General features: G+C 39.3%; 2 protein-coding genes across 2 annotated transcripts in view; one reads left to right on the top strand and one right to left on the bottom strand.

Annotated features, from left to right (window-relative positions):
- Nucleotides 1-259: 259 nt before the first annotated feature.
- PLAA (phospholipase A2 activating protein) lies at nt 260-21,325 on the bottom strand. Its single transcript, XM_066339404.1, has 14 exons — nt 21,133-21,325; nt 15,538-15,731; nt 14,492-14,592; nt 14,289-14,409; nt 13,804-13,971; nt 12,650-12,785; nt 11,982-12,151; nt 10,347-10,504; nt 9,096-9,315; nt 7,101-7,169; nt 5,823-5,894; nt 4,864-4,965; nt 4,094-4,258; nt 260-2,652 (listed from the first exon to the last, which is right to left on the bottom strand). Exons 1-14 carry the CDS (start codon nt 21,279-21,281, stop codon nt 2,087-2,089), a joined length of 2,391 nt encoding a protein of 796 aa, XP_066195501.1. The 5' UTR covers nt 21,282-21,325; the 3' UTR covers nt 260-2,086.
- Nucleotides 21,326-21,438: 113 nt separating this feature from the next.
- Nucleotides 21,439-25,573, top strand: part of IFT74 (intraflagellar transport 74) — a 44,457-nt gene continuing 40,322 nt past the window's right edge. Inside the window, exons 1-7 of the mRNA XM_066338859.1 lie at nt 21,439-21,591; nt 22,066-22,235; nt 22,662-22,797; nt 23,303-23,351; nt 24,100-24,198; nt 24,361-24,421; nt 24,844-24,903. Of these exons, the coding sequence (XP_066194956.1) occupies nt 22,089-22,235; nt 22,662-22,797; nt 23,303-23,351; nt 24,100-24,198; nt 24,361-24,421; nt 24,844-24,903 (552 nt within the window). The 5' untranslated portion in view covers nt 21,439-21,591; nt 22,066-22,088. The remainder of the gene's footprint in view (nt 21,592-22,065; nt 22,236-22,661; nt 22,798-23,302; nt 23,352-24,099; nt 24,199-24,360; nt 24,422-24,843; nt 24,904-25,573) is intronic.

Here is a 25,573-nt window from a genome sequence, read left to right as displayed (position 1 = left end):
CACAATGGAGTTCTGAACAGCACCACTTAAAACAAAAGCAAAAGCAACTCCCCACTCCTAGTTTTCTCAGATGATGGTAGATCATGGAAGGGTAGGCATCATAGTACCCTGTGGCAGCAGGTATCTTTCCTTCCAAACAGTTCTGGCCTGCTTTGTTTATCTCGCCTAACCCTTAGTGCTGCAGTCCCCAGGATTTTTTGCTGTACCTCATCATTTCTCTGCAATTTAACTAAATTTTATAATATCTTTTAATATACTATTTCTTGGGAGTTGCCAGAGTATTTTTATTAATATAAACATTAAGTTTTGGTCTGGGAAATTCATAACAATTTTCATGTGAAGGAATAATCTGTAACAGAGCAATTTCACAATAATAAAACAAAAATATTAAGACAAGTATAATTTCTTAAAATAGCACAGTTACAAACACAGTTGAAGAGCACAACATTAGAACACTGAAGCTTCAAGAACAATTGTATAGTAGGCAACCAAAATTCAACAGACAGGCACATTATTTCACAGACATGTTTCCTAAAGGTAGCTTCTTAGATGCTTTCCCAGGAAGGGGTTCATCTATTATGCATTGTAAATCACAAGGAATTTATTGGACTGTCTCATGTATGAACTTCTAATGGATAAAATCAGAAAATGTGTAACTCAGACCATGATAAGGACTGTGAGACTATTTATCTGGAAATTCATCCAAAGTGTACTTGTAGAAGTGTGCAACTAAGGATCTGAGAGACAAATTTGCTGGAAGCAGTGTAGTAACTCAATTCAGCTGGCTGAGGGAAAACAAAAGTTAAGAGCTCTTGGTCACAAACTCCTTCACCTCTGGCATAGATAACATAGGCAGCTATCATGTGATGTGGAGCTCATGTGCCAGAAGTTTGCCCTTTTCTTTTTCCTGTTTTCCATTCTATTAAAAATCTAACTTAAACATTGACCCTCTTCAGTTTATCTTAATTCTAAACACAATTGTAACACTTGGGTTACAATTGTAGTAGAAAATAACATTTCCCTTTTGAGCTGAACATCTTAGATCTGCTGGAATAAGCTGCAAAGTACTGTTTTCGGTTTTAACAGTCACCACAGTTATGAAGTTAAAGCTACTTCATGAAACTTGACTTTGAATTTGTGCAGTTTACAACAGAGTATTTCAGTTGTAAAGGACCTGATCAAAAGTCAGAGCCTCTTGTCAAGGACACTCCAAATGCCTCAAACACTGACAGGCAGGGTACACCAACCGCCTTTAGGAAGCTTCTTCAAGCTTCTGCTGCCCAATTTCATCTCTGGACGTAAATTGTTCTCCCACTCTTCAAGATGATCTTTTTCAATCAACTAGATTTTACAACATAGAGTAAGAATGCTATTAATTAATGGGGTATTCCTGTCCTTAAAAATTAAAAAGTGAAAGGCTTATCTAGAAGTCCATGCCATTTTACAAACTGCAAGATACAAATTTATGAGTGAAGCACAACATCCATATGGCAAGTAGAGGTTCTACTCTTCAAAAAGCCATCTAGCCCTAGAGTTAAAAGAGGTAAGAGCCGTAAAAGTTAAATTTCAAAAGGAAGTGGAGAAAGCTGATGAAAAATTTCCTTACCAGGCTATTTGATAAGGGTTAATATTAACTAATGTTAAATAATAAACTTGTGAAATTAACTGTTGAACTTAAAGAGATCTCAGGGCCCCTTGTCAGCAGAAAAAACCCAAGAACAATCAAGAAACAGACTAATCATGCTTAAACAGAATGTGATCAGGGTGGGTGTCAATTGACAGTCATTAAGTAACAGCCATTTCCTACCTTTCTGTCTGGATGACCTGTAAGTACTGATATGGTTTGACTTCTTGGTGATCTATTTTTATCTGAGCAATGTCAGGACTCCTTGCAAAGTTCCTGTGCACTGAACACTTCATAAAGCAGTCCAATGACAAACAGTGAAAAAAGTTTTATTTGCTCTGTATCTTGCAACAAGTCAAGTGTAATTAATCCACAGTATTTTCCCAAGTATAGTCTGTCATAAAACATGAACAAAAGCATCTTTTCTCTGCATACACTCTTCCAAGCGTTAAGAAAAAAGTATTATAACAGATTAAGAACAAACCTACAGCATTCTTTTACTTTAGCTGGTTCCGATACAGAGGCATACTTTTTTATTTGAGAATCAACTCCTAGAGACTTGGCTAATTGCACAGCATTTGTATCATCACTGATTAGCGTCCCAAGAGCGACAAGCAGTCTAAAAATGGCTTCAAGATCTTGAACAACTTCCATAACTGTGCTGATTACTGATAAACACTGAGCTTTGCCCTCAATGTTGTTGACTTTATGTAAACATACAGCATAGTTCAATGTCAGTGTGGCAAGTGCAATGTGGATGCTCTTATTATTGCCTGATTTCGTTTCTATTGCTTGTGTCATTATTTCATCCCTCTGTTCCATCATGAGCTTCTGGCCTGCATGGCTAACAAAACAATTGCAAAGAGCTCTAAGTGCCAACAGCTGGTTTGCTTGTTTGCCTTTAGGATTCAGAAATTTAAGGAGAAGGATGATAAATTGTACGTGCTCCTTTTCACTGCAGAAGTTTTCATTCACAGTGGGATGCCTGACAGACAATCTAAGAATGTCTAGAGCTGGAAAGACAATATCTAAGAAACAAAACAAAATTTTAGTATTAGTATTGCATTATGTGTAAATTTATCAGTGAGTTTCTTTCAGATGCAGACCTTCTTAGCCCCACAGGTTTAGGGACAGTAACAGTTTCATGCATAAGTAAAGCATAAATTTCTTCACATTCATTAAGACAAATATTGACAAATCCTGTAATGTTTCAATTTATCTAGTGATACTTCAATTTATCATAAAAAATCCAAAATCCTTAATTTAGGATTAACATAGCACTTTGCAAAAAGTCTTAAAATCTCTTCTAAGATCTCTAATTGATACCACTGAAGGCAAACACAAGATATGGTAACTAATCCAAAAACATCTCTGAAAGCTGAAAGTTCAGTGACTGAACACCCCAACATAGACAGCATCTCCCTTTGTCCTCATTCCATAACTTACAGTACAGTGTAGCTACAAAACTGCTTACAGGAAAGGAAAATAAAAAATATGTTCTCAACTGATGATTTGGAAACAGTTGTAAGGAAACTGAACTGAAAGCTTGTAGAGTCCCTCCTTTCCCAAATTCTGAATGTACCTGGCTCCTTGGATCTACTACTGGTATCCGATGCTTACAACCAAATCAAAGCTGAACCTGCCCAACTACTTATAGAGGTTTTTCCTGCAGATACGATAAAGCATCAGAATTATGCTTTGTACAATATAAAGAGTCTGGAAGGTATGACATTTGCCATCACCAGCTCCTTGTTATGTAAAACACAGTTTGATTAAGTGATACTATAAAATGACCATGATTTTTTAATATTAAAATGTTTTTCCTGTTAGTATATCTTTAACTGCAATTTTAAGAAAGCAGTAATTTTAACCATTCTTAGATATTCATATATGCACACAATAATTTTTTCCCACAATGTGATGTAACAACCAAAATAGCTTTTCCAATCCATCAGTGCTGACAATACATTATTAAACATAATTATATCGCCTCCATTTACATTCTTCCAACATGTCATTTCACTAACGCAGTTTTGATCATACAGCCTAGCATCAGTAACTTTTTCTCTACCATATTAAACAGGAGCTACTTTTGATTTGTTTTCCCCATAATTTATTTCCATAATTTCATCTCTCATTTGGTAGTATTTTCAGATGCCAAATTCACACTTCCTCACTCTATTTCCTGACAAGTCTCCTACCTTTTTGTGTGGATGGCCCTGCTAATGAAATAATCACAATTGATTTTTATATCAAGTTTCTCCTTTATGTTTATTACTGTGCCAACAAAACCTGAAAATTTGCTCCTGAAGCTGATTATTGCTGTCAGCACCTTTTAGTAATCTTCTGTTTTCTAGTTGGGTTATCAAGTGTTTACGACACACTCAGTGTAACATACAGCATGACGAGACCTTTCATTCATGGTGAAGTACTGATGAGATGATGCATAAAACAATTGCAAGAGTTTACCTTCTGGCCAGTTAACTGCTCTCCATAAAGTCTGAAGTTGCTGTGCTGTAGGTGTTTCTGCAGAGGTGTTGCATGTTGCAGACAGTAACTTTTCTAGGATTATCAAGTCATCTTCAGTAAGCTTATGTTCTTCAGCTGCACTGCCATTAAGTTCCTTTAATTTGCCTGCAATAGCAACACAAGAGGCATGCCTTTCCAAAAACAGAACTTCACAAATCAAGATCTCAACTGAAATGTTACAGAAGCACTTTATAAACAAAAAACAACTACTGCTCTTGAGTGTTTTTTGGGGGGAGGGGGTCAGATTTTTAAACACTTTTTCCAACTTGATAATTTCTAATTTAAAGTTTTTAATTATCATAATGAATGCTACTATTAATTCCACTTTAATAGTGCAACACAAAGATTCAGAATTTGTAGAAAAATTTTAGAAAATGCCTACATAAAGACATAAAATGCACAAATGAGTCATAAGAAGATTAGAGCATTCATAATTGAAATACAATTTCTTTTTGCTCTTTTCTCTTACTAGGTAGTAAAAGCAATAAGAAACTATATGGTCTTAGTGTGATCTTTTTTTATTTTTACTTAAATCATGTGATCATGTTTTGTTTATGACATATGCTATATTCAAACTTCAATGTGATTTAAAAGACCAAGTATTAGATTAATGTAATGGATGTAGCATTAAGAATAGGGCTTTTTAAAAAGCTTGGTTAGTCAAGTTCTTTCAAAAACATTTTAAAAATTCTTGATATTAGAACACTTACCCAGTATCTGTGTAGGATTGGCCTGGTCAAAGGTGACAGCATCCTTCTTTGGAAAATAAATATTTTCAACTTTAGCTGCAGTTGACTGGTAGGCACCCATTCCTACAGAAAGGCAAAACAGAGCATTCAACAGTGTACCAAGGTGTCTGACACAGAACGATGTCCTAGCAGTAATTCTCTACTGCTGAATATTACCCAGAAATGTATCTTTTGAAAAAAACTGAATTCTATGCAAATAGCTATCATTCCTTACATCATTTTTATATTCAGGGTTTAAAACTGAAAGCAATCCTTTCACAAACTCTTCCCCCTTCATATAAAAATTTACAAGCTGAAATTATTAACAGTAATTTCTTAATTATGTGAACTAAATACACAGTCACTTATAGCAATGGCTATGGTAGTTAACACATGAAAATGGCAAGGGCCTTTTGTCTAAAAAGATCCCTTCTGCCTCTGAAATCTTGGATTTTTATTATTTTCATAATGGAAGTGTTTACATATTAGAAGATTTGCAGAGATGACCAAGTTATGGCACATGCAATAGGTAGCCCGAAATTACTTTTTCTACAGAGCAATAGAAAGCTTTTATCATCACCTCTAATGATTTCTTAAACTCATCACCTCTAATGATTTCTTAAACTCACAGATCATTTAGTGGCCATTATTGTGTAATGACCATTAATTATATATCAGTTTCTGTGATCAACAACATAACTACTAGGAGTTCCATAATCCTCTCAGGTTATTACTATACATTTTAAAGCCTGCGTGCATGATTCCTGTATGAAAAGGAAGACTCTTTTATCCCTATTTTTTGAATAATTTCTGAGTATAACCAGTTTCAATCTGCTATTTTTAATAAAGTGTGAATTTGCATCAATCTGGAATTCATATCAGAGGAAAAAACCAACCCAAAAGATCAGGAAAGTTTTTCATTGGCAGGCATTGTCTCTTACCCGTAAATGGATCAACCCCACCCACTGGAGGTACCACATTTGATGCTGAACCAGGAACATAGCGACCAGCACCTGACAAAGATGTAAAGCTGTTAAACACCACCACTGATAAAGAGGTAAGGTATACCTATATTTAGTTACTACTTTTCAAACAAAAATATTAAAAGTGATTGTTCTGCACTAAAGGAATTACAAAGTAGTGTTCAACACTTCTTAAAGGATTATATCTATGCCTGCAACAGGGTGTTGGTGATGACAGCATACACAAACTAAGTGAGCCCAGAGCTGGGAGATACTGTGTCATGATCTCTGGCACTCACAGGTGCTGAGGGCCCCAGCACCTTATCCATGACAAGCTCTAGCAGGAGGGCACACTGCCCTGGCCTTGACTGACTCTGTGCCTGGGCCAGAAGTGGTCTCTCCTGTGGGAAGGGACTCTCTTACACTGAGGCCTCAGTGAGGCCTCCATTTGCAGATACCATAGAGCTGCAAAAGCCATGGAAGGGAAACAGCTGGACACAGAAGACTGCCAAGACAGGGAAGACTGAAGGTTGTGAATTTTTGTAATGGCACAAAGACTTCTGCTCTACCTGTATATCTGCAACTGCAGAACAGGCAGTGAGTGCCCTGGCACTGGTGAGGACAAACACCCAGCAGTGATGTGTTAAGAGTCAGCTGAGACTACACCTCATGTCTGCAAAACCAGGAAAGGCAAGCAGCAGTGATGGGAAGCAGAGTAACCTCTGAGAGGGTAGGGAGGCACCTGCCTGTGCATACAGCCTGGTAACTTGGGAGGTATGTGTCTGCTGGGGGTGAGGATTCAGGATGCCACAGAAACACTGCCAAGCCTTGCCTGTCCTTCAGATTGTTACTCTGCTATTCTTCCAGGGTGAAGAGTTTTCCAGGGTATTCCAAAATATGAGGTGAATGGTATCAATAAAAATCATGTAAAAAAAAAAAGAAGTAAAAATGAAAAACTTCTATGAACATAACTAATCTTGTGTGCTTCATGTGTATGAAGTCTGGCAAAACAAATGCTTTAGGTCCTTACACGTCTGCTGTACTGGACAGCGACATGAGGCAGACCCGACAGCAGAGGGCTCCCCTGTACTGTACAGATCTCAGTACGCTTTGCAGTGGCAGAGCCCACCTTACTAGCCTGTTTCACACTACTGGCCCAAATAGAGAACTGCAAGAAATAGCTGTCTGGGCTAAACATGCAATGTAACAGAACACGACTCCAAAGTGCTAGCCAGACAGATACAAATTTTACATTACCTGTAAATGGGTCTGCCCCAGGCACTGTACTCAATCCAGATGAAGAGCCTGGAACATAACGTCCAGCACCTAGTCAAACAGCAAGAAAAGCAATGACTATTAAACACGCCTTAATATTATTAGAATCCAGAGAGCAGTAACAAAGCTGGTGAAAGATCTGGAGTGCCTATCCTATGAGCAGCAGATGAGAGAACTGGGATTGTTTAGCCTGGAGGAAGAGAAGGCTTCAGGAGAAACTTTACTCCACTCTACAAATTCCTGAAAGGTGGCTATAGCCAGCTGGGGATTGGCCTCCTCTCCCAGGCAACCACTGACAGGGGGCTGGACATGAAGAAGAATTTCTTCACAGAAAGGGTGATTGAATATTGGAATAAGCTGACCAGGGTGGTAGTAGAAGTGTTTAAGGGAAGACTGGATGTTTGGCACTTAGTACCGTCATATAGTTGATGTCCATGGTGGTGTTCAGTCACAGGTTAGACTGGATCTCAGAGGTCTTTTCCAACCTAATTACTTCTGGGATAACTGCAGCTCTCAGAGTTACATATAACCAGACAAGCCTGTATTCCCATTTCCAGTCTCTAGCTCATTTATTTTAATGCTATTTTCTTCTTAAATTAATCTTTGTGAAATTAAGTGCATTAGTTTGTTTTGTAGATGTGATAAGCAGGATGTAATTGATTAACATGGTTTATTAGCCTATCAGTAATCACTTTATTCTAGTTCCATTTCCTGCCTGAAAAAGGTAATTTCTGTATTTCACTCAGTTTTGATTAATTCTTTGGCTAAATTTTTTGTATTTTAGTAATTGCCTTAGCAGCATCTGGCACTCCTTGTATGAAAACTGGATCTTTCTTTCACTTGAAAAAGAAGACTAGACTGAAAAATACAACTAGCTTGATTAGAATTTTCCTGAAGATTTTTCTTTCTTTTTTTCTTTTCCTCAGAATGATTGTGCCTTTGCCCTCAATCATTTAAGGATATGAAAGTATCTGTAGAAGAGCTACAATACTGAAGTCTGCCTAGGCAGACAATTCTATGAGGTTCAACAAGGCCAAGCGCTGGTTCCTGCCCTTGGGTCTTAACAATCCCATGCAGAGATACAGGTTGGAGGCAGAGTGGCTGGAAAGCTGTGTGGCAGAAAAGGACACGGTAATGCAAATTATCATCTGCCTGGACCATGAACCATGAGTGTACCTACGTGGCCAAGAAGGACAAAGGTATCTTGGCTTTTATCCAGCAGGACCAGGGCAGTGACTGTCCCTCTGTGCTCAGCCCTGGTGAGGCCACACCTCAAATCCTGTGATAAGTTCTGTGCCCCTCACAACAAGGAATACACTGAGGTGCTGGACCAAGTCCAGAGAAAGACAATGGAGCTGGTGAAGGGTCTGGAGCACAGGTCTTACGAGAAGCAGCTGAAAGAACTGGGGGTGTTTGAGCTCCTGGAGGAAGTTGCAGGTGGACCTCACTGCCCCCTACAACTATTTGAAAGGTATCAAGGTGGGGGCCAGTCGCTTCTCCCAGTAACAAGTGACAGGATGAGAAGAAATGAGAGGTTTAGATTAGATATTAGGAAACAAGTTCTATACTGGAAGGCTGGTCAGGCATTGGAATAGGCTGCCCAGGGAAGTGTCTGAATCATCATCCCTGATGTATCCAAAAAACTATGAGGATGTGGCACCTGGGGATATGATTTAGGGGTGAACATGGACGTGGTCAGTTAATAAACTCAGTATTCTTAGAGGTCTTTTCCAATCTTAATGATTTTATGATAGTGAGGTGGACTAAAAACTGACTGAACAACCATGACCAGAGGACAGTGATTAGTACATCAACATCTACTGGAAGCCAGCCACTGGTGGTGTACCACCAGTCCTACTCCACATCTTTGCTAATGATGGTATGGAAGATCAGTCAGAGTACATCCTCAGCAAGTGTGCTGAAGACACAAAACTTGGAGGAGTGTCTAATGTCATTACTTAAGTTTAAAATATTTACCTGTAAATGGATCTGAAAATTGATTACTTGAACTCAACAGTGTTTGCCCCTTAGTGTTGTCCATAATAAACTTGGCCACCTGATCCAGAAACATAGGATTCAGATCGTTCTTTTGCAGGAAGTTGTATGCAGTCAGCCAAGGATCATCAGTGATGTTATATGGCAGTTTGTAGGAAGGCCCATTTTCATTTACATCAATGGTGAAAACATAGTCATATTCCTTCAAGCAGAATAAAAATAAAAACACATTAGAAGTCTTCCAGCACTTAGTACATAATGATGTATTAACTGCAGTCTAACAGTGGCCCAGACCTGAGCCCAAAAACTTATAACACTGCTACTTACAGAACATATCAGTAATACTCTCTTGACAGTAAATATTTCCTGGTTCAGGGTAAACACTAAACATTATTTAGCAACAGCCAAAACATCAGTGTGTTATAACACTGTTGCTATACTATATCCAAAACACACAGAATACGAACTCTGTCTCAGCCAAAACCATGAAAGACTTAAACCCTTACTTTCCAGAATTCTCCACTCAAAAAAGTATCATGATAATGTACGTAGAGCTATATTACAAAATAAAGATGCATCAGGTCACTCTCATGGACACCTCTGGCTCCCTCCAAAGCTATAGAGCAATCAGATGCCTCAAGAAATTTCAGTATTAAAAACACACTTCTAATGCTAGCAAACCATTTCCTAGTGTTTCTTTAAAATCTGTGAAAATGAAAATCAGTACCTTGGAGGCATTTCTTCTCTGGTGGACCCTGACAAGGTTTTCTGTGTATATTCCAGTAAAGGAAACATTTTTCAGCTTATATGTCTTTAGATCAGGTTACCTGTGCTTAGGTTCAATAGTTACAATAGAGAAGCAGTACAGAAGCCCTGGTATCTAATATTTTAAGTAAGCCTTGCATTATAAATTATAAAGCTCATTTCCTTTGGGAAGAGTATTAAAACTCTCAAGGTATTTACAATAAATACAATAGAACATGACAATTTCTCTACTAATGGTTTACCTTTCTCTAAAATAATTTGTGTCCACTGGCTTGCTCATTTTACAAAATGTGTTTCGTAACTAATAAAGTAAACTGTACTTACTTATACTTCTACCTCTGAGATCAAAGGTAACAAGAAAGTACCTATTTTCCAATACAGGTATTATATCTGTTTTTGAAATTATATTTTATCTGACCAAAGACCAGTTACTTAGAAAGAACGAAACTAATTAAAGTTTGCATATACCTTTCCTTCAAATAAAACTTTTCCAGATGTTTGTTGTGTGGCTCCAGAAGAACCAACAACATCGCCGATCTTTATCCATCTTCCTTCACTAACACTCCATTGATACGCTTCTACTTTCCCATTATCTTTAATAAGCCGTGTCTGTCCATCTCTTGTTCCTGTAGGCAGGAGTTCAAACAATATAAAGGATATGATTTACTTTAGGAGAGAAAAATATTCAAATGGAGCTCAGCATTAAAAATTTAAAAATAGTTCAACAACACCTGAGGTAACAGCACAAGAATTAAGTAGATACATGTCTTGGTTTAACCCCAGATAGCAACTAAGCACCCCACAGGCACACTCACTGGCCTCGTGGCTGGGATGCAGGAAAGAATCAGATGAATAGAAGTGAAAAATCTGAAGATTGACACACAGTTAAAAAGGTAAATCAAAAACCACATGCACAAGCAAAGCAAAACAAGGAACTTATGCACCACTTCCCATGGGCAGACAGGTGTTCAGCTGTCCCCAGGGGCGCAAGGCTCCATCAAGCTGAACAGTTCCTTGGAAAGACAAACATTCTAAACATCCCCCCACTTGCTTCTTCTTCACCCTAGTCTATATGCTGAGCATAATGCTGGAAGGTGTGGGATATCCCCTGGGTCAGTTGGGGTCAGCTGTCACTGCTGTGTCCCCTCCCAGCTCCTTGCACACCCACAGCTTCCTCCATGGTGGCATGGGTGAGGAGCAGCAAAGGCCTTGGCTCTGTGCAAGCCCTGCTCAGCAATAACAAAAACATCTCTGTGTTATCAATGCTGTTTTTAACACGAATCCAAAACACAGCCCTACAAGAGCTACTATGTAGAAAATCAACTCTATCCAAGCAAAAACCAGACAATACACTACATCTCACAACAAGAATAGCAGCAATCTTAATGAGCATTTTACAATTATAGTGATGGTATCTGCCAACAGACTAAGCAGCCAAACCAATACTTAAGTCAAGCACATCAAAAGTTTATCATCTTCTCACCGAGGTGACAATTAAGAAAGGTGATATTCTCCCATAGTCTGACAAGATGCGAAGTTTCATAAGGATTAAAGATCTATGCCACTTCCTGATCATAAGCAAGGGCTGAAGCCACTGACTACTTCACTTTGGGAAAAAGTATTTGTCTGTTTAAGAATAACGTTTACTACTGCTTCTACTGCATTCTCAAGAACTTCTCAAGTATCTACAAGGTGTGAACCGAGCCCATCAAGACTATCTTTCAAGCCAAAAGCTAAAGCAGAAAATTTCCATTTATTATTTTTATTAGGAAAAAAATGGCACGTTCAGGACTCCTTATCTGTTTCACATACTCTTGGTACAGCTGGCAAAACAGATAGAAAACATCTGAAACATACTGTAGCATCAATTCCGCATTTTTCTAAATTATCTCATAGGAGAATAAAAGAAACCTTACAATCAAAAAACCTTGAGTCCTGTTTTCAAAACAATCAGTGAAAGAATAGCAGAGTAAAATTAAGCCATTTCCTTCAGTAACCTTACTGAAAGGGATTAAAGTCTTAAGTCAGAAACCATCACAAGTTTCAACACCTCAAATCAAGATTTGGAGACACCTCCAACATAACAGAAGTATAACAACTTACCAGGATCCTTAAGGTGTTCTCTTCCAGGAAGGTCATCAGCGTTGATATCTCCTAAATCACCAGTTTTAGGGTCAATGGATGCTTGGGCAAGCTCATTTTCGAAAGCCTGAATCTCCTCAGCACTTGCTGTACGTTCCAAGGACTCTGTAAACACCCTTATAATTCCATCACTGAATGGAGAGAAAACATTCAAATAGAAACACTATTTAAATATCACAATGACTACATAAATTCTGATGGTGACTTCTAGGTCACAAGAAACCATCACTATTTCTAACTACCCTTCTTATTAGGAAAGGAATTATTATGAAAGGAATTCACTCTCATACTAAAACTGTACAGAAAAGGAATCAAGCAGGTAACCCTGTCTTCAGTATCATTTTTAAATCAAGATACAATATGCCTATCAAAAGGGTTCTTTATACCATGTTTACTAAATTTACTCTCAAGTCTATTCATGATTTACTATATTTGCAAAGAACTCGCTCTACCTCTGTGAATGACATAAATTATTTCTTGGATGAAGTGTAGCACATGTTTAAATTTAACACACACACACTTTGATGGCTGCATTTTTAAACAAACTGACATTCAAAGTGATGCTGCCAATTTCTTCAAGGATTGTCAGATTTGGATCTACAAATAAATTAGAAATAAAATTTGGATACCTTGCACCAACTACGATGTCACCATTGTCTAACACACAGCAGCACCATACAGACTGAGCTGGGAGTCTGATTGTTTGAGTACATTCCCCTTGTTTCCAGATTCTAAGAGATCTATCCTCTCCAGTAGTTATAAAATCTGAAAATAAAAAGATATAAAAAACTTCTCAAGTAGATTCTTAGCATACTGTGATACTAGATACCACTCTGAAACTGAGTATCTAAAAATCACAATAGTAAAAAGAACCCTTCTGCAATTTAGTAAGTCTCTCAATTACAAGTAGAGAGCAAAAAGTAAACCACTGCTCATTTGTCTTCTCAAAAAATCCAAAGTGCATAAATTGCAGATTAAGTAGCCAGACAGTGAATGAAACTGCTCTCAAGACAAAGAAAGACAAAGCGCTTGAACAATTTTGTAATCATCATAGTTTCGTTTTGCACTATACATGGACAGGTTCATATTTGTTTCAAATTGAGTTTTGGAAGATAAGCCTGCTTTATCAGAAAACACACACAAAGCATTTGCAGAAGTCTACAAACTCCTCAATGAGGAATTTTAAGGCATAGGAGGTCTACAATATATGCATCAACCCATATATGTGCACTTTACCAGCTGAACAAATGTGCAAGTGTCCAGTACACCACACAAAGGTCACTGACTTCGAATTTCTTCTGCAACTGGTTCAACAGTTAGTTCTGAACCTCTAAATCTCTAACTCTGAAAACAAATGTAATTAATACTCGCATATAAAATTCTTAACCTAAACTTCATATAATGCATGTTGTGGAAGTATCTAAATTTACATTATCTCAGACTTGCATGCCACACATTACTATTTTAGTACTCTGCAACAGTACTGAAATACAGGTGGCAGCTAAGACAATAGCTTTGCCTACTGTTTCACCTAAGCTTCACTTAAGCCTTCAATTAGCCCTAATCCAGGACCTTTTATCTCACTTACTGCCAGAGAAATTTTGACAGAGATGCAACTTGGAGTCAATCTCAATGTCTTTTTTTATCTGTTTACACTAGGTGTATGAAAAAAAATAAATGCTACCAGTGTTCTTTAGTTGTGGCAGTGCCACAGAACATTAGAATACACACCATGCCATTTCATTTTGAAGAATGTTGTGTGACAGTCAGGAAGGAATCCTACCTTTACATCGAGGGAAGACCGAGATGCTGTATATATAATTTGTATGTCCATAATACACCTGCAAACACTCGCCAGAGATCTGCCATCTTCGAACACTAGCATCATTAGCACAAGAAAGGAACTCCGTTTCACTGAGAATAGCTAAACCTCTCACACAATCTTCATGTCCTTTACAAAAGTAAGAGAAAATTTTAATGCAGTTACTGTTTCCATTAGCAGCCACATACCACTTCTATATAGCTCACATCTAAATCCAGGCAACAAATCTTTGTGGGAGCAGTAAGGAAAAAAAATTAATTGTTCACAATTCTCTGAAAAATACCTTATTTTTTCAGAAGTCATGTGGCTTCTGGGCATACAACTACTTTAAAAATCCTGCCTAAACATTGTTCAGTTTATCCATGCTTTCGTAAAATTTTAATGTTTCTTCTCTTTTGACAAGAACAGATTACACTGATGAAATTATCAGCTGCAACAACATTTACCAGTGAATGTTCTTTCACATCTGCCTGCCTTCCACAGTTTTATAGTTTTGTCAGCTGAACCAGTCAACATCAATCCCTGCTCAGGAAGTATCTTCACTGCCCATATTGCAGCTGTGTGACCCTGCAAAAAACCCGACATTATTAAGACTTGTCAGAATCAAATTCAGAGTACTTATTCATATTCATGTAGAGGAACTTCATACCTGTAATGTCATCATACATCTGTCATTCAACCAGACTTTTGCTGTTGTATCCCATGATCCACTTAATAACGTACCAAATTTCCCAGATGAAAGGCTGCAAACTGGAATGAACATTCAAGTCAGAACTGACAAGTACCCTGCAATGCCACAAATCTTATGCCTACAATTTTAAGAGGTTCATTTAAGAGAATTTATTTGGTATTAGTAGATACTTAGTGTTGAGGAATCTAGATAAGAATTAAGTGAACTGTAGTTGTATTACAACCTAGAAAGAAGATGCTTAAAATTCTCCTAATTTTAGATGTAAAAAAATTGAAATATTTTTGCCGCTCATATTTTAAAACTTCTCTCAGTCACAGATATCTCAGACTAGAATATGATGGCAAACAGGCTAGATAACTACTCAAGACACACAATTAATGCAAATGTGTAGTTTTTAAGAGAAAGAAAAGTTTTGTCTACAAGTATTAATTTATTGTAACTTCTTCAAGAAGTTATTCCACATGAAAAATTCTTAGCTCACCTTCTTGGAAAGCAAAATACTACCACTAAGGAACTATGGTGACATTCAAAGATTCTGTAGAAAGATAAAATGCTCCAGTAACACAGTGTAAAGCTGCGTATTTAAACCACCAATAATTTAATCTTAAATACCCATCTAAGTAACAAAATGGGCAGCGGATGTTTATTTAGGAAACTGATTTTTCCTACTTGTATCAACTTTGACAAAAAATTAATATATACAGAACTAACTGCTTCTTAAAACGGCAATTCCTGACAAAAGGGTAATCATTCTGTGAATTGCCAGGAATTCAGAGAGACAGTGAAACGTTGATCAGGAAAAACTTGGAAGTCTTTGCAATGAATGGTCACTGCATGAAATAAGATTATAAAATTCTATTTGCAGAGGGTATAATTAAACTATGCTTTGCTACATTATATAACAAATAAATCAAAATTGAGTTTTATAAATTCGATTTAATTTCTTCTCTAATTAATCACGTTAACTTCTATGTAAAAAACTCCAAAATACAATTAACACATACCTGTGTTTTTATGACCCTTAAGCATGTAAAGAGGAGCTGGGTTGTCAATCGTGAAAATGCAAATATTATGATCATTGCCACCAGTTGCAATCAGCCCACGAGGATAGAGGTCACTTGGAGGTATGATGCACACACAAGATACAAAATTTGAGTGGCCACTCATACAGTGCATCTCAGTAAAACCCCTGTTAAGACTTAAACACAGGTGATAATCAGTTTAGAATCATGACAGATACAATATTTTGAGTACATTACAATTCTTGAATTAATAACTATGCTTGCCTTGTGCTGAGTAGGTACTATGGATGGCCTAGAAAGATTGAAATTTAAGAGAAAAATTGCACCCCAGAATTCCTTCCCAGTACACAATACTAAAGCTTTCCACTTATTTTTCAATGCAATGATAGGCCTGGAAGGACTTTTTTTTTCTTGCTCATTGGCAAACACTATGCTAAATTTGATCAGAAATAGCAAGTTTGTCTTTATGGCACCTTCTTCTCTCTGAAAACTCAAATATATACCTGAGTGCATGTTGGAGTCCAGGGCATTCCTCTGGACGCCCTGGAAGGTCACAGACCTTGGCAGAGAGGACTGGGACCCAAACAAGAGGGTTTGAATCCTGGCCAGGGGGGTGTGGAGCCAGTCCAGGGGGGTTGCCTGGCATAGAGCCCAGGGAGACACAGGCTTTGATTTCAGTCTGTGGAAAAAAGCTTCTAACACTGAGAGAAGAATTGCAAGTCACAAAGGTGTGAAAACAGTAGTGTAGTTTATCACTGGGTGGAAAATTTTGTAGTTTTGGGTTTTTAGAATCTAGTACAGGGGGGACAAGATGGAGGAATTAGGGCAGTGACCTGGCTTCTTCTTCTCCCCTGGCCTCCATCTTTTGATGTGATGATGACACAAAGTAGTTTAAGGGGATTGGGTCAGAGTAGAGATGACCCTGTTAGCACAGGTGACAGGTATTGGCACATAACTGTAAATAATATACATGTAATTATCTGTATAAAGAGGCTGTGACCTCCCATCGGGAGGGGAGTTGTCCTGTGTCCGAGCAGCAGAACACCTCAGCCAGGCACAGAGAACACTGTAAGATAAGAATTAACAAACAGCGCAAGAAACCAAGAAAAAACAAGACCTTGAAGACTCCATTTAATTCTCGCGTCTGGCTCAGCGCCTTCAGAGGCAAAAGACTCTCTCGAACCACCACCTGAATCTTGGGTGAGCAGAAAGAACCCAAACCTGAGAACTGGCGTCCCTGGGTGGGGACTGAGTGGGCTTTCTGAGAGGGACACACACATTGCGTGGGCACTGCATGGGCACTGCGTGGGCACAGAAGGAAAACCCCGAGAATTGGCATCCCTGGGTGCTTCCCAGTGGACCCAGAAAAGCCTCTGAACGCAAGAAGCCATGTCATCAACTTCTTCAAAGAGAAGGGGAAGATTTCTGGCCAGAGCAGTTGCTTTCAAATTCGTTTCGGACCCATGGAACTACAAGCACCCTGGATTCTGTGACCTTGACAACTGCAGGCCAGTGATCAGGACACCTCCAAATTGAATTTGATAATACGTGCACCCAATTCTTTGATTTTGGTAAGACCAGCTGAGATTCAGAACATGGGGGGGAACTGTATTCCAGGAACAACTTAGGATCCTATCCAAATTACGGATGGTTGCTGCGTATCCTGCAGCTCTTTCTGAAAAGGAGCTCCAAGCATTTTTGCTTTGGGCAAGGTGCAATTATCTGAACTGCGAGACCCAAGTTGTATTTAAGCCAGGATTTTGGCAGGTAGCAAATAGAGAACTTTACCACAGGCATCCAAAAAGGACAAAACAGCTACTAAGCTTTTGTCCACAGCTAGAATTATGTTAGAAGACATTTCGAGCAATGGGAAGGGAAATCTGCCTTCCGTGCAATAATGAAGGACTGCGCAGGAGGGAAAAGGCAGTGTTTTGTCTGCAGGCCAGCAGCCTGTGGCAGGTCTCATACCTCCTACTGGAGGTGGGGGAAGGGAGAGCCAGCAGCCCTCCTCAGGTTTTGTACAGGCTGGCCGGCAGCCTCCTTCGAGTTTAGCACAGGGAAGCCATCAGCTTTCCCTGGGTTTGCCACAATCCCCAGGAGTTCAGTCCCCGAAACCTGTCCCGGGAAAACTAAAACTTCTAATCCATCCCAGTGATCAAGAGGACATGAACATACTTTTTTTCCGAGGCATGTTCCGCAGGCACAACAAACTTGCCCCAGCAGCGGGGACGGGGGGGTTCTGGACAGAGACCTCCCAGGAGTTCTTTCACCCCCACGCAGACACGGCGCGCTCAGACACGGCGTCAAAGTCTCCCGTCGCCTTTTCCCCCATTCAACCCAGGGAGAGACAGAGGGAGGCCGAGTGGGAGTGGAGGAGACACCGGGAAAACAAGGGAAAACAAGCCCAGATCGTGTCGGCGGCGGGAGACAGGATCGCAGCGCGTGCGCGCGGAAGCGGAAAAGCGCCGTGCCGGAGCGCGGGGCTGCGGGCCGCGGGAAGCGGCGCAGGACGAGCCGCATCTGCACCGCGGGGCGCGGAGCCAGAGCGGGCGGCACAAGCAGAACCGGGGCAGGCGCAGGCAGCACAAGCAGGGACGGGGCGCGACCGGGTGCGGAGGGTTTCTCAAGGGAGCCACCCCATCAGGGCAAACCGCGGAGCCTGACCCCGCCCACAAGCGGGATTTTGATACAAGCAGAACATGTTGCATCCGTTCAGGCGAACATTCCCAAAGCTGTTTTTGGAAAAAACCAAGAGTCACCATAGGAATTTTTTTTCAGATTTGAGAGCACAGTTTCCTGAACTTCTTTCAGCAAAAGGCAGCCAGGTTTCCCTTGAATCCACTGTACAAACTACTTCTTCATTTATCCTTCGGCTACCTGCTGGGTTCACCTTTTCCCTTGGCAGTGCTGCACAGGGATCATGTGCTGCACAAGAGTTCCAGGTCCTCACTCCCCATCCAGGAGAGGGAGAAATGTCAGAGACGGCAGTAACCCTCCGGTTAGAAGGGGCTGCATTCAGGCAAAATGAACAGGAACAGATAACTCACAGTTGAATTTATGACAACAAATCAAAGTTAGAGGTTTTCTGCATTCAAAAGCAGAGATATGGAAACCACTGAATGTCTGCAAAGCACGTGCATGATAACCAAAAGACCTGAAAGAAAAGCAATCATTTATTCCTTTGTTATGCAGAAGCCCATCATAGTATGGGGGAAAGACCTATTGTTAAAAAATGGAAGTGAATTTTTGATTGTAATAATTTGATCTACTTGGATCCAAGTTGGGTTGTGTTTTAGCAGTCTATTGATATTAGAAGTAATTTCTATGTGGTTTGTTTTAGATTTCAGACTTGTTAAGTATAAGCTGAGCTTAATATTTATATAGTTTAAGTAATAATGGGATTCATTTTAAGTTTAAGCTTTGTTAAGTTGAATTTAAGGTTTATAAAGTTTAAGTGATTATAGATTTATATCTTATAAATTTAAAGGTTTATTGTATGTAGGTTTTAAATTTAACTTTTGTTAAAACATGTTAATCTAATTTACAGAGTTAAATTGTTGTTCTTTCTTAAATATAAGAAGGCTCCAAAAGAAACAGCAGTGATGAAACACTGAGAAGTGTTACTTGTTTGTGAATGGAAGAGAAGAAAATTTTTACATCGGGATTGTTGTTGGTTGTAAGCTATTTTGCAGGGGTTTTGTGCTTTAAGATAATAAGTAAGATAAGTAAGTTAAGTTTAAGATAATAAGATTTAAGTAATAAGTATTGTGAATTGTTAATTTTTGTATATCTCTAGTTGACTTCTCGTGTGCTTTAGCACTTCTTTTCTAATTATCTAAAAGACACGTGTCATCTCAGGATCCTGCTTTATGTTCTTTACTTGCTTAAAGCATTTTGTAGTTACTACTGTTAAGAGCTTTGTTCTATAAATTTATTAAAGGATATCACTTTAGGATAAAGCCAAGGTCCTGGCCACACTTTGACTTAAACTAGAGGAGATGTTTTCATCAGCAAACCCAGATGTTTTCTGCACCAAATAAAACTAGATACAAGTCACTTAGACTTGATTTGAGGTTATCAATGACAGCAGGACAGACTTTTGGACTGAATTTGGGAACCTTGCTCAGGAAAGGATGCCCAGGTCCTCACGGAAAAAGTTTTTCAGCTGTTGCAGAATCTGGGACAATGAGACAGCATTTTGGCAATCATTCAAATTTACAAGCTTTATTGTTAACAGTCAACAATTGTTTGTCATTTGAAATATTTTCAGTTGTTGCATTTGAGAATTTTTCCTGATAGTTTTCATTTTTACCAAGAGTTGTGCATTTTACATCAAAGTATACTTTTTTACTAACCTCTGGCAAAGAGCTTGGCTGTATTTCTTTATACACAGGACATAAGTGAATTCCTGCAAAGAAGGTGAAGTCATGTCAGGCGCAGAAGCTCTGATGGCTCCAAGAGAGGAGAAGTGAGCACACAGAAGTGCTCAGTGACAAGAGCCGGTGACAAGACTGCAACCATCTTTTTGTCTGTGTGTGAGGACTTTTGGGGTTGGGTTTTCTTTTTCTTTCCGTGAGAAAATTTGTTGCATGAATTTGTTGGATTGTTCAGAATCAATTCATGGGAGCATGGAGTGGTTTTGAGAAGGTGTGAATGGAGAAGAAACTAGATCATGGATGAATGGCATGTTTGGTTTGTTTGGCCTTTCACCATTGAGGAAGGGAATTGCAAAAACCAAAAAACATGAAAGTAGAAACTTAAGGCATCAGTCAAAATCGCAGCACTGTTACTTCGCACGGTTACCTTGGAAATTACCTGATTTCCATGTGGTGGAAAAAACATTATTAACACCATCCAGAAAAAAAGATGCCTAGAACTAAAGACATTGTAACCATTTCAAAAGCATGCTACATCCATGTACAGCATACTGCTTAAAAACATACAACTTTCCGCAAAAGCAGGCATGCAGAAGTTGGTCCTGCTCAGCCTGGAGAAGAGAAAATTGCATGGAGACCTCATAGCAACCTTCCAGTATCTAAAGGCGCCTACAGGGAAGCTGGAGAAGGACTCTTCCTCATGGACTACGGTGATAGGACAAGAAGTAAGAGGCACAAATTGAAAGAAAGAAAAATTAGATCAGACATTAGGAAGAAATTCTTCACTGTGAGGGTAATGAGGCACTGAACAAATTGCCCGTTGAAGCTAGAGATACCCCATCCTCAGAAGTGCTCAAGGCCAGCATGGACAGGGCTCGGAATAAACTGTTCCGGTGAAAGATGTCCCTGCCAGTGTTTGAGAGACTGGGATTAGATGATCTTGAAGGTCCCTTCTCTAAACCATTAACGTGATTCTATGAAAGTGACAATGCCAAACACGAAAGCGTCCTGCGAACAGCCTCCCACCGCCCGCCATCCCTCGACCCAACAGATTCTTGCGGCAGCCTGAGGAGGACTCGACTGCAGAGACGAACTCGGCGAGGCACGGGCGGAGCCCCTGCGGCGGCACCTCCACGCTCTCCCTCCTGCAGACCACCGGCTGGAGCACCCGGCCCGCCCTGCGCCGCGGCCCAGCACTCACCCGTCAGGTGCCCAGAGCCGCGCGGTTCTGTCTCGTGAGACGGACACGAAGCCTCCTTCCGGAAAGAGGCCACGGGTGAGGCCCCGCACGTCCTGCCCGTGCCCCAGCAGGGAGCAGCGCAGCCGGAACGTGCTGCCCTCACCCGCCATGGCGGCAGCGCCGGCCTGACACAGCACGGGCCGCCGCCGGAAATCGTGCCGGAAGCGTCGTCACAGGGCGCGCCGCTGGGCCAATGCGAGGCTTCTTTTCCCGGCAAGCACCACATCTACGCAGGTCGCTGTCCCGCCGCTCTTTTCTCGCCAGGCCCTCTGGGAGTCGTAGTCTTCGGGGGCCACGGGAGGCTGGAGCGAGATTTGGGGCCTCGCGATACTCGTGCCAGCGGTTGCCGCGATACGGCGGCGCTGCCCGCGGGTTGATGGCGGCTGAGGGGCGCGGTGAGGGGACCAGGCAGCCCGGGCGGTAGGGGCACTGGCTCTGCGCTGCTGTGCGGCTGGGGTGAGCTCCTTCGGGCATGGCGAAAGTTGCCGGGGTTTATTAGGAGTAGCGCAGTTTGGGATCGCCGTAGTGACGAGTGATGGCTTACGGACCCCCTGTAGATAACCCGAATGCGTGTTTGCAGCAGTTGCTCGCTTTCAGTTTGTTTCACTAAAGGTTTCTATTCAGATACTGAAACAATAAATGCCACAAGAGTAAGCTGAGGGCTCACTAAGCACTGAAGAGACTGCTGCCTCAACTTACTCATGAAGGTTACACGGTCCCTCCTGCGCCTTGCCGCTGTCTGATACCGTCCAGTAAGGAAGTACTTTGCAGATGATTAAAAAAACCAAAACCAACTCCTCTCAACATTCTAATAAGAGTTATGCTTTAAAGAGACGGTTTCTCATAGTTTTACGGACCTTACGTAAATCAAAGGATGATTTCTTATCTTGCCAGAGAGAAGTTAAAAGGAAATTAATATGGCCAGCAGTAACAGACCTCCCACAGCCCGTTCTGCTTCAAGAGCAGGACTAGGACTAACCTCTTCATCACGGCCTCTTCAGCACGGCCTCTTCAGCACGGCCTCTTCATCAAGGACTCCGTCAGCAGGCAGGGTAGGAACAGCGGTATGTTAGAAAATATTAAAAAATGATACATCATTCATTTTGATATATTTAGGGGGGTTGTTTTGTTTTGTTTTTAATACCAAGACTGGTACAAGGAGAAGTTCTTTTTTATGAAGAACTTAAGATTTCAGTTTTGTATAAAGTTTTGCTAACCTTGTATGGACCAGTTCAGGGACATCCAGCATCCAGGGAGACCTGGGAGACCTAACTAGCATCGATGTTGCAGATAGATGGAAAAATGACAGCTGCTTACCTTCTACAGCAGATGTTCAGCTGATGCTTTGCATCCCTGAAGAGATGTAAATGCTAAAAGACTCCTACAGAAAGAGTATAGGGACTATCTGAAGTTTTTTCACTTCTTTGGCAATTGCTTAAGGATAATGAAGTAATAATTCAGACTTAGTAGATTTTTCAATTTTTTTTTAGATGCCTCCTAGTACAGCAAGACCTGGTTCTCGTGGTGGGTCTTTGACTCCTGGAGGAGTCTTATCATCTCAGATTAAAGTTGCAGACCGTCCAGTGACTCAACAGGGATTAAGTGGAATAAAAACTGCAATGAAAGGTATTTTGTATGGAAAACAGCCCTCAAGATGTCTGTAAAGATTTTGAAAGAATATTTAGGATTTTAAAGGAAAGCTTTTCATCATTGTATAAATTGCAGAGTGAAGAGCTGTGATTTAAAAGAGCAGAAAAAGAAAGAGAAAATTCAAATGTTCCTTTATCTGTCCTTACTCTTGGCAACAAAAGAAAATGAGCATTTTTCTATAAAAGAGTTGTCTTTTAAAATAATTCAAAATAATAGAACAAGGTTATTGTGTCTTCTCTCATCACTACAGAATACTTAAAATACTCCATTATGTTGTAACTATTCATATATTTGTATTAGTAATGTTTATCTTCACAGCAGTCTAAAAATGCCTTATTTTTTAATTAGATAATTACTATATAAGAACACAGAAAGATATTAGTTGTAAATCTGTAAAATTTGCAGATTGTTTTCCTAATTTACTGTTCATCTAAATTAGGGTTTTTTTTAAACAAAATATCATATAGCTTTCTTTTATCAGGTCCTCAGAGACAGATAATGGATAAAACATACTACCTTGGCGTGCTGAGGTATGTATTAACAACAAGCATTTAACAACAAGTCTGTTCCCTTTCAGACACAAAGTTGAAGCTTGACAATAGCATGCAATAAGTGGTGTTCACTTATAATTATCTTCTGTGAGAGTTCTGGTTGGGGTTTTGTTGTTAAGTGTTGTTTCACAGCATTAGTAAGGGGAGGGTCAGTGATTCTGATCTTCCACCTCCACTGTTTATTAGGTCCAATAGCTCCATATGTAAGAAGTAGCATTGCAAACTAAACGTTTTTTATTGTACATTTCAGATGGTTTGCTTGGATTATACATTCAGCTAGCAATGACAAAGTCAACACCTTGTGCAAACTATTGCATGCAAGACTTTATCAGTTGCTCATATTGCATTTTTGAATAATCAGTCCTAAAATATGTCATTTAAAATATGGATGATACCCACTTTCTGTGAAATTACACTGTGCTTTTCTTACTTTCCACATCTGTTTTACCAGCAGAGACAAAAAGCTAATTAAAACATGTCATTTCATACCATGTTTTTTCAGCAACTACTTAGGACTTTATCTGAAAGAACCATTTTGCTTTTTTTCTACACTTAGCTCTTCTTAGAAATGCTGAGTTGAAACAAAGTGCAGTGTGAGAGATACTAGTTGCAAATCACCTATCATAAAATAGATTTACTGTTCTAGCTGTGCTGTAGTTGTGCATCCAAATGTTAAGGTTTCTTCTTTCCTTTTTTTTTTTTTTTTTTTTTTTTTTCTTTTTTTCAGAAGTAAAACAAATGAACTTACAACAGAAATTAACAAGCTGCAGGAAGAAGTAGAAATGTACAAGCAAGAGAAATCTGTCTATTTGTCCTATGAAAAACGGTGAGAAGTATTGCAGCTAATGCAGTACTAACTTTCTAAGTCACAAGATTGTTTTCAATATTGGGCAGGCTTCAAGGAATCAGTGAATATTTTTTTTTCATAATTTTATTTTTGGCTATATAAATCTTACCATTTGAAGTTTGACTTTTGTTTCATATTTAGGGCAGAGGCATTAGCTGGTGAAATCAAAGATTTTCAAGGTCAACTAGCAGACTACAACATGGTATGCTGCTGTCAAATTTTGATACTGAATGCTCCCATGTATTTTGCTTACTTTGTACTGTTTTTGCTTTATTTGGAATATTTTTTGACATTTCCATGTCAAAATGTACTGGTTAATACTGCCTTTATTCAGTTATTGGAAAGGAAAGAGATGGAAACAGAGGAAAACATAACATATGCTATACATTAGGAGAAGCATCTGCATATATTTAAGAAATTGGCACTGTGTAATATTTCAGTGTGTAGAACAGCTACATATAATGATGATTATTTCTGAAAATGACATGTAATCCATTCAGATTTTGAAATCATGTTTTTTCTAATTGCAATAACCAAAATTTGCTGTGTTTTCATGAATGCTTTGTCAGATTTTTTTTTAAGAAAAGGAGAGCAGTAACAGGTTGGAATTCTGTCTTGTTTCAGGTTGTGGATATACTTAACATCAGTACAGATATGGCAGAAGTGATCTCTCATTACAGTATGGTAAGAATTAGGATATTTGCTATGCTTTAACAGTGAAATGGTGTTTTGCTTTCTTCATACTTTGGATGTGTGACATGCCTAAAAAAGCACAGCACTGACTTAAAACATTGCCATTTTTTCCAGTTAAATTATTCATAATGTTGGCAACATGTTAGCAGTAAGACAATTGCCTGAAGTCTTGTGTTAACAGCTCCATGATAGTTTTCTGTGATGTACATTTAAAAAGGATGTTATCTCAACCCAAATTTTGAGCGGTAAAAGATATCTTTTTTTATTATTTTATTTTTTGGAAGCACAGAACACTAGTCTTAGAGAGGCAGATTTAAGCAGCTTGCACTGCCTTGTAAAGTCTGGTCTTCTGGACACGAAGTACTCTTTTGTCTTCAGCCTTTTCAGTGTCTCCACTGTAAAAAATATCAGATAAGTCTCTGAAGTAGTCACCACAATATCCTTTGCTTTCCTTATTTATTTTCTAACATATCCTGAAAGTGTTAAGGCGTGAATGGCGTTATGCATATTTTATTTTATTTCTTTTGATCAATTAATAAACAATCATAAACAAAAGAAACCAGTTTCAGTAAAAGTTGTTTTGGTAACATGAAAAATGACCTGAATATTTCTTGGTCAAAACAACTTTTATTTTGCTTACGTTTGATTGAATAATAAAGAT

Source organism: Sylvia atricapilla, chromosome Z, assembly GCF_009819655.1.
Source record: "Sylvia atricapilla isolate bSylAtr1 chromosome Z, bSylAtr1.pri, whole genome shotgun sequence".
Lineage (NCBI taxonomy): Eukaryota > Metazoa > Chordata > Aves > Passeriformes > Sylviidae > Sylvia > Sylvia atricapilla.
Note: the sequence above shows the minus strand (reverse complement) of the source record. Positions and strands in the feature narration are given on the sequence as shown.

Coding starts and splice junctions, on each gene's coding strand:
- PLAA (XM_066339404.1), bottom strand. CDS start 21,281: ATGGCGGGTGAGGGCAGCACGTTCCGGCTGCGCTGCTCCCTGCTGGGG. Junction 15,732..21,132: donor CGGCTCTGGGCACCTGACGG/GTGAGTGCTGGG, acceptor CCTGTGTTTAAG/TCTTAACAGGGGTTTTACTG. Junction 9,316..10,346: donor AAGTTTTATTTGAAGGAAAG/GTATATGCAAAC, acceptor TTCTGCTTGAAG/GAATATGACTATGTTTTCAC.